The sequence below is a fragment of the Melozone crissalis genome, unplaced genomic scaffold, assembly GCF_028551555.1.
Source record: "Melozone crissalis strain CALT ecotype California unplaced genomic scaffold, PUWL_Pcris_2 ptg000013l_1, whole genome shotgun sequence".
NCBI lineage: Eukaryota > Metazoa > Chordata > Aves > Passeriformes > Passerellidae > Melozone > Melozone crissalis.
This window is the reverse complement of record NW_026535791.1, coordinates 5,401,561-5,417,432: the sequence shown is the minus strand read 5'-3', so window position 1 is coordinate 5,417,432 and position 15,872 is coordinate 5,401,561. Positions and strand designations below refer to the sequence as shown.

At 39.2% G+C, this 15,872-nt stretch overlaps 1 protein-coding gene across 1 annotated transcript in view; it reads left to right on the top strand.

The window, feature by feature from the left end:
* ATP8A2 (ATPase phospholipid transporting 8A2) overlaps positions 1-15,872 on the top strand; it is a 308,974-nt gene that overhangs the window by 91,386 nt on the left and 201,716 nt on the right. Inside the window, exon 24 of the mRNA XM_054271506.1 lies at positions 4,044-4,108. Within this exon, the coding sequence (XP_054127481.1) occupies positions 4,044-4,108 (65 nt within the window). The remainder of the gene's footprint in view (positions 1-4,043; positions 4,109-15,872) is intronic.

Genomic DNA, 15,872 nt, shown 5'->3' with positions numbered 1-15,872 from the left:
GCATGACCTGCAAACAACTTTAGAAGGCTTAACTGTGTTCGTGCAGCTTCATCCTTTTCATCCGTCTGCAGACTCTGGATCATCTTTGCCTTTCAGTGAGACAAAACCACCCGTAATAGATTTCTATTTGCCATCATCCTTGAGCTCAACAGAACACCAGAACTGCTGTATTTCCAGACAGTAACTTCCCTAGGAAGAGATTTGTTTTCTGGGAGTGGGAGTATAGTGTTAACGCAAGTGTGTCCCTCCCGCAACATGAATCAGTCCCTATAGGTAAGCTGAATGCTCTTACCTAGGACATTGATAGCTGCCTGCAAGCACTGCCTTACAGTTGTTTGGGTTTGAGCTTGAAAATGACCTTTTGAATATACAGTCCTCCTGCTCCCTTCCTGACAGGGACATCATTCATAAATCAGGTTGCTTAAAGCTCCATCCAGCCTGGCCTTGAACACTTCCAGGGACGGAGCATCCATAATTTCTCTGGGCAGCCTGTTCCAGTCTTGCTACCTCCCATCATAATAAATGTCTTCCTTATGTCCACTCTAAACCTACCCTCTTCCAGTTTGAAATTACTGCTCTTGACCTGCCACTACAGGCCTTGGTAAAAAGTCTTTCTCATTCTTTATTGTAATTCCCGCTTGTATATTGAAAGGTCTCTCCAGAACCTTCTTTTCTCCCGCCCCAACTCTCAGGCTGTTTTCAGATGAGAGATGTTCAGCCCTCTGATTGCTTTTGTGACCCTCTTTTGTACTCTAACAGGTTCACATCTCTTTTGTGCTGGGGGCCCTAGGGCTGGATATGATATTCCAGGTGGAGTCATTCAACCTTTCATCACTTAGGTGCTTCTCAGTAGGGTTGCTTTCAGTCTGTCCTGATGGATATTTTTGATTGTTGCAGTACTGGTGGAGGACCTTGCACTTGGCCCTGTGGAACTTGATTAGATTCTCACAGGCCTGCTCCTCAAGCAGATCCAAGTCCCTCTGGCTGGCATCACTTCTCTCCAGTGTTATTTAGGTGCGCTGTTCAGCTTCATGTTCTATCAAGGCTTGCTGAGGGTGTACTTGATCCCCATCTGTCCCTGGTGTAGACAGCAAAGGACCAGTCTCAGGACTGGCCTGAGGGCCACTGGTCATTACTAGTTTTTGTGCAAGTGTGGAACATTGACTGTAATTCTCTGGATGCAGGCATCCAGCTGGTTCCCTACCCATCTAACAATACATCCATCAGACCCCTGTCTTTCCAGCTCGGAGATAAGAACACTTCTTGGTGAGCTGTGCTTTGTTTCAGTGCAGGAGACAAGCCATGCCAGCACACTTGCCTGTATCACTATGCAAAGTTTGAACAGGGCATTTGTGCCCTCTCTAAACACAGAGGGTAATCAGTCTTCCATCAGATGCTGGATTTGTATGCCTGCAGTGTGAATGTGCCTGTGGGCTATGATCTTGAACTCTAGTTCAAGTAATCTTTCTCCCAGGACACTTAAAGGAAAATAAGTCCCAGAAGCACCTGATTCATCTGCTTCATGGACTTTTAGTTGGACTTTTAAATTAAAGAGCTAGATATCAACTTACAGATGTGGGTTGACATTTTATACCTGGCTTTGAACCAGCAGTTGATCTTCTTTTACTCAGAAGCATTGACAAAATACTTATCTTCAAGTGCATTTTTGCTTCCCGTGCTGTTGTTGTCAGTAATAACTATTATAAAACCATTATAAAACTTCAGACATTTCTAGTAATACTTTAAAGTTACTACTTGGACTCCTACAGTTGCCAGCTACTTTGCTAGATTTTAACATCATCTTAGTCCTGAAATTGTACATGATATATAGATCCCCTATAAACTCTTGTTAGGGTTGACTTAGGTTCTCCTATTCTAATCTTGATCTTTCTGTTTAATGAGACGGTGATGCAAAATAGTTTCAGTTGCAGGATAAGTTGTTCTAAGTCCCTGGTTTCCAAGATGCACAGCAGAGCAACTGTTTTCCACAGTTTGTTTTTTTTCTTTTTTCTTCCAGCTTGACTTCTAGAATGGTGTCTTGCTCATTTTGGAAGAGGTAAAGTGAAGCAGTGAGCAGTGGTTTAGAAATTACAGGTCACTGTTGCAGCTGCTGTTCTAATCAAATGCTACTAGAAAATCCTTTTGAATTGGTTATGCTGAATTTGTAACAGCCTACTGCACAAGACTGCTTTAGCCTAGGGAAAGAACAACCTTGTTATGGAGGGAAGTACGTAAATTTGTAATATTCTCTTTTTCTCAGTAAAAATAAGGAAGCATTTTTTAGCCTGAAACTAACTTTTAAAAATGGCAAACCAACTTGAGAAAAAAGTCAGTGTTTTCCCTGTAACTGTTGGAGGTTTTCTACTACTGTCTAAGATTTGATCACTGGCAGAATCAGAGGCTGTCTGCAAAGCTTTCATGTTGTAGGCTGCGCATCACTAGAATATATTTTATCCTTTTCCCAACAGGTGTGGGTTCAGTGTTGTACTGTATTGTTCTCTGAAGCAGAAATTAAACCTAGGCTTGTTAACATGTATTAGTAAGGTTGCACTTGATATTCATAGTCTACACAACTGTGAAAATTGAGGAGAAACTGAACTTCTGCAGGTAATCAAACCTGCTGCCTGAGAGTGCCTGGCTATGATACAAGCATGTCTTCCTCAAAGGAAAGGAGAGGGATTTACTTTCTTTACAGAAGTCACACATGCAGACATGTTAACCCTGGGTTATACCTACAAAACTAGCCCAATTATAAAAACTCTGTAGCCTGAGGAAATGATTTGCATTGCAATTGATGACCCACTATGGCCTTTCTAAGGAGCCAAGAATCCCACAGATGATTTTGTGCCTCAGTTGTTCTCTTGCTGTTGCAAGATATGGAAAGAGGCACTTCATCTTTTTATGGTGACTGTGGTGTTCAGCTTTTGAATCTGTCAGCCTTGCAGCGGTTCTTCACTGGGACATTACTCTTATACTGCAATCCCCTCCAGTCTCCATTTAAGAAAAGTAAGAGACTTCCCAAGACCCCATTTTATTTGATAGCATTTTTTTAAACTGCTGTAATTCATTTCTATAAAAAAAAATAGAAGTAAAAAATACTTGTATTGAATTTCCTTTTCCCATGTAGCTTAGATGAGCAATAAAAGATGTATGCTTCAAATAAATTAATTCTCTGCTATTTTATGAAGCTATCACTATGCCAATCCCAAGTGAACTTGCATGAGCTTTTAGGATAACGTAGTGGGGTCACTCTGATGCAAGTTGGCAGTTGTCTCTTGCTGTTAATATGAGCAGAATTAACCTGTTTATTTTGTGAGTGATTAAACTTCTATAAAAATAAGAGATTTTCTTCTGTCTTGAGAGTTTTTGTTTTGGATTTTGGTGTGCTGGGCGATGTACAGAATTGCCTTCTGGGTGCTCTCGTTTTTTCATGTCCCAGTCCCACACTAAGAATAATGTAGTCCTGTTACCTTTTGTCTATAGGAGTCGGTATGGGCTCTGTGAGTGTGATTGATCTGTACTTCTTGATGATGAAGCTCAGAACCTTCCATACTGAACACTCAGGAGTAAAAAACGCTCATATAAACTTTGTGTGGGCTAAGGAAGCTGAGTAGCATCAACTGAAAACATGTGTGCGCTTCCAGTCATCTGGCGTAGATGCAACCGTGCATTCGGATCTGTTCCTGTGATGTGCTGAAGGCAAACCTGCCTTCTTGTAGACTTGGGAGAAAAAAATTGATGTGGGGCTATAGGCTATACTTACTGCATCCAGTTCATACAGTGTTTTCTTTAATTAAAACATCTCAAGTGATTTATTTGAAAATGCGGATAGAGTGCAGCCCATGTTTCTAGTAAATCTGTCATGTTGGAGTGTGTCCTATACAGCAAAGTTTCCAGCAGTCTGCCTGATAGGAGTAACTGCTCAAAAAATAAATTGTCATTTGACCTGTAGATGCTTATCTTAAGGTTGAACTTGAACCTTAAATATCCTTCCAAAAAGTAAGTCTTTGTGTTTTATTGTCTTTTTTTTTCCCCTCTTGCAGGGTACTCTTGCAGACTCATTTCGCAGAGTATGTCTCTCATCCTGGTCAATGAAGATTCACTAGATGTAAGTAAGCAAATTCTGATGTAGTTCTTGACAGAGGGAGGTGTTGCTAACAAGATGGAAAGTTTTCAGGCTTTCACATTAAATTTTTCTTGCTTACCCTTAGGGGTAACAAGACAAGCAGTTCATGCTAAAACACAAGTGTATTGTGTAAAGTGTACTCCAGAGGTCTTCAGCCACAAACTGTGCAAATCAATCTGAAGTCTCAGAATGAGCAACTTCTTAGGTGCATGGGTTTGATTCTGCTGCAAAATGGAAAAATCTGCAGCGTGCCATCAGGAATATAGTTAAATTTAAGGTATAGCTGTAGGAATAACATCTGAAGAAAACTTGTTTTTGTTTTTCTCTAGCTTCAGTATTGCATGGAACAGCTCTAACCACACCTGCATTGTGAGCTTGTCTATATACAGCAGCTTGTGAGATCTAAAAAAAAAAATGTTCTGCAAATGGTTGCCATGCTTTGCATACATATGCCAAAATTAAATAGCAAAATCATATATTTGTACGTGAATCTTCCCAGGAGGTTTCTTTTCATTTTAAATGTTTCAATGTCCATATCAGTATTGGATATCACTTCAATATCTGATTTCTATTAGAGGTATTTGGAGAACAGATTAAACTATCTGGCAGCATCTGACATTTGCATTTAGACTTGGTAGGTTGGGATTGGGTGGGAGATGCAAAGCCTGTGTCTTGAAGTGCTAGAGGAGTTACTGGCCATCTGTAAATCTGGTTGAAGAGGGTATTACTACTGTGCCAAAATTATCACCAGCTAAGTGTTATTTTCCAGTTACCTTGATGTGATTCCAAGAACTTTGTGTGTAGAAAACATTGGTTACAGAATCCAGCTGTAAACAGTATTGGAAATTTGTCAGCAAACATAAAAACTAGTGGAAGCTTTCAGACCCTGAACTGGCACCCCCAGCATGTTTGCCTGTGACACCAAGCTCTGTGTGGTGCAGTCAGCACACTGGAGGGAAGGGATGCCATCCAGAGGGATCTGGACAGGTGTGAGAGGTGTGAATTTCATTAAGTTCAACAAGGCCAAATGCAAGGTGCTAAACTTGGTGTGGGGCAGTCTCAAGCTCAAGTCCAGGCTGGGAGGAGAATGGATTGAGAGCAGCCCTGAGTAAAAAGACTTGTGGCTGTTTGGACAAAAAGCTCCATATGACCCAGCAATGTGCACTCACAGCCAAGAAAGCCAAAGGCATCCTGGGCTGCATCCAAAGCATCACAGCTAGCAGGTTGAGGGAGATGGTTTTCCCCCTCTACCCTGCTCTCATGAGACCTGATCTGGAGTGCTGTGTTCAGCTCTGGGGCTCCCAGTGCAAGAAACACGTGGACCTCTTGGAATGAGTCCAGAGGAGAGCCACTAAGTTGACCAGAGGTCTGAAGCACCTCTGCTAAGAAGACAGGCTGAGAGATTTGGGGCTGTTCAGCCTGAAGAAGAGAAGGATTTAGAGAGACCTTATAGCACTTTGCAGTGTATCCAATATCCAAAATCCTTGACAGGGGAGCTGGAGAGCGACTGTTTACAAGGGCATGTAGTGATAGGACAAGGGGGAATGGCCTTAAGGTGCAAGAGGGCAGGTTTAGATGAGATGTTAGCATTGAATTCTTTGCTGTGAGGGTGGTGAGACACTGGAACAGGTTGCCCAGAGAGGCTATGGACTCCCTATCCCTGGAGATGTTCAGGACTGGACTGGATGGGGCTTTAAGCAACCTGGTGAACTGGAATGTGTCCCTGCCCATGGCAGGGGGGTTGAAGTGAGATTATCTCTAAGGTCCATTTCAACTCTTAACTTTTCTATGGTTCTGTGGAAGGAAAAGCAAAAAAGGAAATGGAGAACCATGGCATGTCAGATGAGAAAAGAAACCCCTTATGTAGTTGCTGGCCTTTCAAGTCAAGAAAATGTTATCGCATGATACCTCATGAATATTGAAGGTGGCTGATACTTTAGCTCAGATAACTTGTATTTTTTCTAAAGAATAATACAAACTTGTGGAGCTTCTGAACAGGTACATCAGAAATGCTTTGTATTAATCTTGCGTTCCGTCTACATTAAGTCTATGGGTTTTCTCTAAAATACTCTTACTGCCATTTTTAATGTAGAATTGGATTTTATAGATGTTTGAATACAAAACCTATGTTTTGTTAATAATTACCTCTGGTTGTTTCACTCTAAGGTGTCTTTAAGTACTTTTTTGCCAATTTTTCAGTATGGGATCTCCACAGTAATATTTATTGTGTTACACCTCTAACAGAAATTTTGACTTCTGTTCAACTGAGCCTAAAATTGAAGGTTCTCACACTGAAATTCTGTAGCATTATATTTAATATATTCCACCTTTGAAATCTATTAATACTAAAAATGACTTTTTACAAGATCCAAGTTGAGCTTAGAGCTTTTAAATATTGATACACTTCCCCCTTTGTGCAGTCCCTGTGTGACTTTTCCCTCCCACTTCTGCTCCTTGGCATGCAGCAGTAGGTGAGATGTGATCGAACAACTGTCTTTGCTTGGTTTTGAGAGATAAGTTTTTTTTTAAATCATGCACTTTAGGAGAAAAATCAATCATTTCTGTTCTCGTCAGGGAACTCCTGGGAATAGAGAAGACTAATCCCTAGCTTGATTCAGCTGAATTCTTGAAACTTAGCATAATAACCTGCAAATGTCTATCCCTTATAGACTTTACCACATGCATACATATACCCACTTGTTTTTTCTTTTCCTAATAAAGCTTTTTGAAATGAGAATATTTTGAGCATGAGATTTACTTTGAGTGTAATTCTTGGACTCAGTTTCTGTTTAATTAAATTGGAACAACATAAAGTCTTATTGTGCAGCTCTTAACCTGGAAAATTTTCTTTCATTGGCATCTTGGAGAATTTTGAGTTGTGGGAGCAGTAAATAGGGTACCTGAAGAAGGGAAGTTGGATGACCAGAGGGCCCTGGCTGAAAAACATGTAATGAGAGAGTGGGTATTACAGCCAAGGAATGTTATGTGTGTTCCTACCCATAAATCCTGTAAAAAGAAAAGCTGGGAATTGTATCAGTTGTTTATCACATGGGATTGTATTTAACAGTAGTGGAGGGACAACATTGGAGGGAACCAGTTCTGAAGCTGTGGGTAGTACTTTGCTGTAAAGCAATCCTGTTGATGTAAAGGGAGCTGTGAGTGTGTTCTGCAGAACTTGTATGCCAGGAGTGACAGTCCTGGGTAATACACAGATATGTGAGTAAAAGCAAATGGATATTCCTGTGTAAGAACTCTCAATGCTCGTGTGTCTTGCTAAGATATGCCTGAAAGTGTAAGCAGAAGCTGGCTGTCCTTGCTTTTCCACTTGTTCAGGTCTACCTTTTGCGTGTTTCCCTGTTGAGATGTACCTGTTTGTGCCACCGTGGTGTTTGAAGTATTCTTAAAAAACAAGCATAATTTCACAGTGGAATTTGTCATGTGTTGTCAATGTCTAGACTTCCCAAGTAGCCTTAGTATCCGCAGGGAAGCTTTACATACGGTTATGTTTTATATTCTGGCAGTGAAGAGTGAGGACTTGGAAAACTTGCTTATGTTGTTGTTAGTTTATTTTAGCTATTCTGTAGGGTAACATTACTGTCAAGGTTCTAGAAGGATCTGTTAACCTCGAGAATATTAGATTTATCCAATGACTTTCATGATCTTTGTTCTTAATTGGCGCATTTGCTTCTCACACTTAAGAGTTAAACAAATTAAGGAGATCTTTGACAGACATCATTATCCATTGTATTTAAATACTGATGCACCTGTAGATCTGATGTTATCTGGGAATCATGGATCTCCTAAGAAGTAAAGGTCTGACCTGGTGATTTGACTTAGCCATATGCTAGAAATAGCAGGTTTTGTTGGGTTATTGTCTAAAACTTTTTCTAGTAACCATTGAGAACTCAGACTGTGTAAGGGAGAGCAACATGAGCAGAAGGCCATTAAAAATAAATTGTTTGTCAGCACATTTGTATTTGAGCAAAGAGTATTGTTCCAGTAGTATCCTCTGTATTAGACTTCTCAGAAAGATTTGCATGCATTATGACTTACACAGAAAGAGTTACCTTCACCTACAGAATTTCTACAGTGTATGCACCATGTGAAATTTTAATGTAAATTTATGTTTCAATCTCTCAAGCACAATTGCAAATTTTGAAGGTGTTGGTTTTTGGGATTCTGATTCTCTTGCAGAAGGAGGAATGTCTATGCCTTGTCAGTGATGTCATGCTGATTACTCCCAAAGAATGGGCCTAAAGATACTGTCAGCTTTTCAGACTAAAACAAAAGTTACCTAAAACTCCAGATGCTCCAAAGCATTGGTATCGTGTATGCTTCAGCTGTACTAAAAAATAATAAGGTATCTTCTGCTGGGAAGACAAGAACAAGCCAGGTACTGGTAATGCAATGTAGGTGCTTTGATGGTTAGGTCTTGTGTGCTGCACTAGAGAGGAGGCTGGGGCTTTTATCTCCCCTGCTATCATCTGCCCAGTGCATTCAGACAAAGTTAATATTCTGGAAAACTGGTCAATGTGAGCAAACTCAGTTTGAGCCAGGGATCAGCTCCCTTCAGAGGGGCATCTGCAACAGTTCTCTAGTGCCTTGTGGCTAGTAAGTTACTCCAGTCTCCACTCAGCCTGGAATTGTAATCAGCTCTTCTGTCTACCACTGCAGATTTGCAAAGGAACTAATTAAGAAAACTAGGGAAAGAATACATTTTCTATTGTACAAAGCTTTTACTATTGCTCAAATTTCTGTTTTTCTTAGTCTAGAAATACTCATCGAGCTAATAAGTAGTTGCATAAGGAACAGAGTCTAGTAATCAGATAAGTCTTCAAAACTGTTAGGTAGAAGGGTTTTAGTGGTTTTTTTTTCTTTGTTTTTGAGGAACAAATAGGATCTTTCATAACTCCAGGTATTTGCTAATCTGCATAGAAAGTTAATTGTATGGATGTGGAAAATATACAGCTCTTTGTGTGAAAAGCTGCTTTGATTTGTGTGTACTATGTAGAATTATGAATGAAAGAATGTAGGTGTTACCTAGACCTGTAGGTTTAAGTACACACAGGACTGTGTAACTTAAGTATTAGATTACCACTTTTCCAGGAAATAATACTAATAGGTTTGAGCTGTGAGTGGTGAATGAGTTGGGCTGGTATTTTTGTTTCATCCTGCTTTTCACTTTTCAGAATTCATTAATGGCTGTTCTCACTTATCTGTGCCTCTGTTTTTTCTGTTAGTGTTTTCTGGCGCTGTGGTAGTTGGTTTAGATGAAGTGGGGGTACTTGGACCTGAAGGAATGCAAGGACTCTTAGGAGTGCTAAGAAAAAGTTACTAAATAACTCTTCTTTCTATAAGTGGAAACTGGGATGGGAAGGCTGGGGAATGCTTTTAAAAAACACAAGCACACTGTTTTCAAAGTTACTTTTCCTTTCATATTTTAAGTTGTAGTAGTGGTCATTTCTGACAAGAGCTGATTTTAGGCAGCTGGTATTTAGCAGATGTGGGCTAATGCCTTGGCTGTGCTATAGGACAGAATAGATCATATTATGTACAAATAGAAAGGAAGAGCGTGTTCCCTGAATTCCAGCTAAAATTTGCTGTCTCCTTTGTAAGAGTTCTCATATGTTAGAGGAAAATGACTGGAAACAAACACTGTTTCTCTTGAATTTGCTAATGATCTTCACATATGTGAAGGCTTATATCAAGAGATGATCACAGAGTATTATCCAGATCTGTTTTCTGCTGCGTGTGTAACAATAGAAGCATGGCTTCAGATGGATGGTGAGGGAAGTATCTGTTGGCTTTGAAGATGGAATTCTCTGCAGCATACTAATGTGCTTATTTCTGTCAAGCACAAGACACCATGGAAACATAAGGATGGGTAATCAAGTGTTAAACAATTTTTTTTTAATGAGATGCTGCCCATGAAATGTGGGTTTTTCTGATATTAAAGCATGATGGTGTGTTTTTAGGGGAAAAAGATGAAGCTGGTGTGTGATGTATAGATGAGTTATGGATACTAATCCTCTTGATTGACAGGGTTAATACTGCACATCTGTAGAAAGAATTCAGATTTGTCTTTTGTATTGAAGGGCAAGAACTAAATAGTCCTTTCTTCTTAAGATACTTTCCTATCTGATCTTCTGCTTTCATTGGAGGGGTTCCTTGCTCATGCAAGTTTGTCTGGGGGTTTTAAGAATAAGCAGTCTTCCTTTCTTGGTGTGTAGCCAGCCTAAAGCAATAGGATTTATTCATCTGCAGTGTTAACCTAATGAGGATAGTAGAGAACTAACTTCTTCAGGGTGACAGGGTATATCATGATCATGTATTTGGAAAACAGAGAGATACAGCTATCTGTGGTCTTACTTCTGTGGTTCTCATAATATTGACTTAGTACTACTTTGTTAAACAATTTTTAAAGATTCTTTCCTTTTTCATAATAATTAGAGAATCATTCTTGCAACTGGAGCTTGATTGCTCCAAGCCTTCTCATCAGTCACATAAAGGAATACATTTCCTTCACAGGGGAATTAAGGAGAAAAAAGATGTTTTACGTCTGGAAGCTAGAAAACATCCCACAGAATTTCTCTGAGCTGATTGGTGTGTCAGAAACTAGAATTAAGCAGTTCTGCAGCTGTATGAATTTAATACCCGACTAAGTATGTGTTCCTGCTGCTTTTTAACCTTCTGTATAGAGTAGAACCAATCAGAGGAGTCTTGTGGAAATCTCTAAGCTTCTTATGCAACTTTTCCACAATGTTGTAAGCCTTTTTTTTAATGGGAGAATGTGTCAAAGTGCATTTTCTCACTACCTCTGGTTGTTGAACTGACAGTGATGTTAGAGGATTAGTGTTGCTCTTTCATATTTACTAAGCATTTCTAATTAGCTTAACCTCTACACATCTTAAGTAAAGTTTGCAATCTCTCCTCTCCATGTGTTCAAGACAAAACTGATTTGGATATCTTGAATTATCAGCTGATTCCCAAATCCTGAGTTATCATAACCAATGTTCCAACTGGGCCTAAAAATCATAGTGCTGAAGTGCTGGAATATAATGGTTTCTTGGAGAGCTTTGGAAATGAATGTCAGTCTGAGCTGAGGTGATTCAGATGTCCTCCTGAAGCCTCCATCGTGCTGAGTTTTGGTGGTATCTATGTATGCTTGTCGTGTGCTGCAGATTTTCAAGCTCGCCACAGTGAATCTTCCCTTTGGTTTGAAAGACTGAGGAATTTGGTGTCTGTTACTAATTCAAATTCTTGCAGCTAGAGTACAGAATTCAATGAAACAAGAAGATTCAGCTATTTGTAGGAAGACAAGGTATCAAATTCTGTGGTATAACCTGGCTCCATTACTTGGCTAATGGTGACTGAAGTTGTCTGGCTTCAAGAATTCTGTGTCCTTGGGGTGCAGGGGGGGAAGGTCAGCAGAGTGTGTGCTTTTGAATATGGAGTTTAGTAGAACTCTGGGAAAATGTGGATGAATAAAGCAAATTAATGGTTAAGGGACTTTGTAAAATCTAGGCTGGTACAGTAATATTCGTCTGGATTATAGAATTAATATTTCACAACTTACCTGCAAATAGCGTAAGGAAAGGGGGGATGGGTTCACAGCTTAACTGGGTGACTTTTTTGAAAACTTGTGCTTAACTTGTGCTTTCTTTTCTAGTTATTAAAACTTAATTTGTCTGTCTATAGTAGTTTTAATACTGTCAGGTTCTCAAGGGATTTCTAGTTCTGTCCAGGGTTTGACAGACAAAATCTGCAGTTCAATAGACAGAGTTAATAGGTTTAGTAAATATTATTAAAAGAAATCTATTGTATAACTAAATCTTTAGGGAAATTACTGTGGTGGTTTAATTTTAAAAAAGAAACCTAATCTTGATGATTTTGTGGAGTTTTCTTACTACAATTATTTTTAGTAATTGAAGTGGGTATCATATTTATTAGATAAACTTTAATAAAAACTTCAGATGTATTGAGTAAACTGATAGGAAACTAAGTGTGTTTTTAAAACTCAAGGAAAAAGAGGTCTTTGAAAAGTTACTGTTCACTTCAGGGAATGGTGTTTGTTTGACTAGAAAAGAAAAGCTTGCCTAGGGCTTTCTTTATATTTTTATCTTTAAAAAAATAAAGTAAAAATGCCAGAAGCTGTCATGATGAAAGCAAATTGGGTCTTGTGTCCAGCTTCTCAATTGCGTGGGTACCAATGTCTTTGCTGGGCAACAGTTAATGCCACAAAAGTAAGATTTGTTTCCAGTTCTTTCTAGAACTAGAGGCAGCAAGACGCGAGCAGTGCAGCAGCAGAAGTACTCTTGCTTCCTGAGCTGCCTGTGAATGTCTAGGAAATGTCTGCACCAGCTGTATATGAGAATAGAACGTTTAAGTTGCAAGGACTAGGATCAGCCAAATTAAATCTTTGTCGATTTTAATGTAGAGATGAATTGTAAATTATGCATATCTGAAATGGTGTTGTTCAGCCCTAGTTTATAATGCATTATAGAGAATTTCAAGTCAAACAAAACCAACCTGTCTATGTACAGGCTGCCCTGTGGCCTCTAGATACATTTTGCCATCATTTGCAATTGCATTTACAATCATTTCTAACAGTAGCAATTGCCAACAAACACATGTCAATTTTAATGTTTCGTTGCTTTTAAATCTGCAAGGAATAAGCAAACTTCCTACTAGGGGAAGGGATAAAATGGGTTACCTGTGGGAGTCTGGAAAAGTATAGAGTAACTGGAGGAAGCTTTGCTTTCCTCTGTGGTTCACTGCTTGATATTAGCAATTTTGTTGAAACCTATAATGCAGGTATACAGAGTATTTTTGAGAAGTCGAGTAAGGACACTGGAGAAATCCAGTGTGATGGTTTTGGAGGGAGAGAAAGCAGCAGGTTGTTTAGCTTGTTGGGTAGGATTTTTTTGTATGAGGAAAGTATGTGAAGCTTCTTAAGAAATGGAAATTATTTAGCTACTTGAGATGACAAATAAAATAGATATTGTGATAGATCATTTGACTCGAGCTTGTCCAGCATCCAGAAGCCACGTGAACCTTCAGTAAGGAAATCTGTAAACCAGAGAGATAATTCTTGCAGAAGGTGTTAGAAAATGTTTGCCAAGAAGGAGTTGTTGCTATTTGACAATATACTGGGAGCTAAGGTGCTGTGTTGAAGCAAATAAAAAGTTGTTGCTGTAGATGTTGTACAGGAATGTAGTAGAGTTACGTCCCAGGAGCATAAATCTTCAATGTAACTTCTTGTGGTGATCACCTGGAAGAAATTCTCAAATGAAATATTATTCAAAACAATATGATAGTCATGTAGAACCAAGCATGCTTCTAGCACATATTCTAATTTTGTAGGAGACAAAACACTCCTACTTAGACTGCCTTTATATCTGCACTTGGAATTAGTTACCTTGCCTATCCACTGATTTAACTGCTGTGCATTCTCTAAATCAGTGAACATAAAGTCCTGGAGTGCCTCTAGTTTTCATCACAGAAGCCTGTGCTAAATCGCCTGGTTTCTTAGTTGGGTTTTGGGTTTTGACTATTAATTTTCACACTGTCATAACTGCTGTCAGACTTTTTCAGTTTTGATTTTTTGTTTGGTTTTTTTTTCTTTCTTTAATGTAGTGAAGCTTGTTACAGAAGCCTGATGTTAATATGAAGTACAGTAAACTGCATATTTTAAGAACTGAACAGGCTAAATAATGTGGACTAAAATAGCAATAAAAATGTTTGGTATGGGGTTTTGTCAGTTTTTTTGTTTGGTTGGTAGTTTGTGGGTGTGGGGTTTTTTTATTCTAATAAGACATTGAATACAGTCTGCTGTAAAAATGGCCGGTGTGGTTTTAGGGCCATGTCTGCTGCCTCGTATTGCAATTTCAGTAGTCTTGAGTTTGGGTTCACATGTGCACTTGGTTGGTTACAGTATTCTTTTCCATTAAGCATTTTAGGAACATATCTTGCTTCATGAGCAAAGGTTAACTAGGGCCTGAAGGAAGCTCGAAGCAGCAAAGTACAGATGTGTTTGTAGCAAAGAAGACCACTGGCCAAGCCCAGGATAATTACTGCTACATATTATTTAAAGATATACCCTTTGTGTTAAACTCTCCTAGTGTCTTCCAAAAGATGGTGTTCTGCCCTAACTGATTTCAATGTCCAAAGTCATTGTGGCTAAATCCCTATTTCCCATGTGGAATTTCAGTTCACATAGTCAGAAAGGCAGCCTGTGGGATATAAGAATGAATATTTTGGTCTGGGAGTTGTGAATATTGTTACCTTAACCGTATGTTTCTCTGCAGTGGGATTGGAGCTCTGACAAATCTTTGTGGTGCTGACTTTTGAAGTAGTGTATTTTTTTTAGTAGGTCAACGTGATCATCTTGTCAGCTAAGGGAATAAGCTTTGGGAGGAATGCAGCATCTGGCTACTTGAGAGGCTGGAATAAATGGGACTCAGCATCTCAGTGTCAGGGGTCTTGTATACAGTCTGAAAAACTACTTATTTTTGGTGTTTCTGATTCTTGTTAGAATTCATTGCCCCAAGTAAAACATTTGTTGCCTTGGTTGGGAGAAGACTTTTATGGATTTTGTTTTATATCTAAAGTACTAAATTGCCAAAACCAGTTTTTACATGACCTCAAGATTATATAACGTTAATACTGTTGCAGTGAGTAATTCTTTGTTTGGGAGCTCTCCCATAGATTACATACAGTCTTGGAACTTCAAGATTATCAAAACAGTTATATGAAGTTGTCCTTAATGTCCACTATCAGTACAGCTCTTAGAGAATGTCCTTGGATGTAACTCATCAGTCACTGAACCGAGCAAATACATCTCACCTCCATTACTCTCAAAAGCACTACCTGGGATTGTTGTCTCCTGTGTAGCTTTGAAAGTATGAAGACACTAAACTGTCCACTGAACACATGTAATCTTTCAGGTCTGCAGTGTGTCTGGAATTTCAGTTCTGGCTGAACTATGGCTGGTGAAGAAACTGCCTTAAACTTGTGATGTGATGGCAAGGGCAAGTAGCCTTTTAATGTCACCTCATGTAGTATTAAATAGGTCTGTGTTTAGCAAAGGCCATTTTTCTATTCCTGTGCAACTTGGAAGTGCTTATAAATGCTCAAGACTTTTTTTCCCAAATAATCTTAGCTAAGAAAATTACTAGGGAACAGCTGAGTGGAGGCTTTTGCTTCCTTTGATCTTCAAGGAGGCCAGTGGCAAAGCTGCCCTTGTTCATGCTTGTTTCCTTTTCTACTACTACCTAAGAGTGATGTAAGGCCAGAGCATGACCAAGCAGTGTCTTTCTGAAGCTGCTGTCAGGAGATGTGTGTTTGTTCATGTACATCACCCTTCCCTAAGGGTATAGTCTGTGCTGAGAAGGTAATGCTATTTGAGAGAGAAAAGTAGCCTAAATAATCTTGGGCTGTTGGCTGATATTTAGAAAGATCTTGATGCCATGTACCATCATCTCTTATAAACCCTTAGCTTTTCATGTTTTATCATGTTTTCATGTTTCCATGTTATCATGTTGTAGTCACATTTTTAAAACCCTCTAGATAGGCTTCAGGCTCTTTAGGAGCCTCCAGCCATTCCATTTTATCATTCAACCTAGTTGAAGCTGTGGTGTAGGAGCAAACCTTTTTTGTAAGATAGGCACAAAAATTAATTTGGCTTTAGAATTGAAGTAAAACTCAGCATGAAAAGTGACAGTTGTATGGCAACTTCTGGATTGCC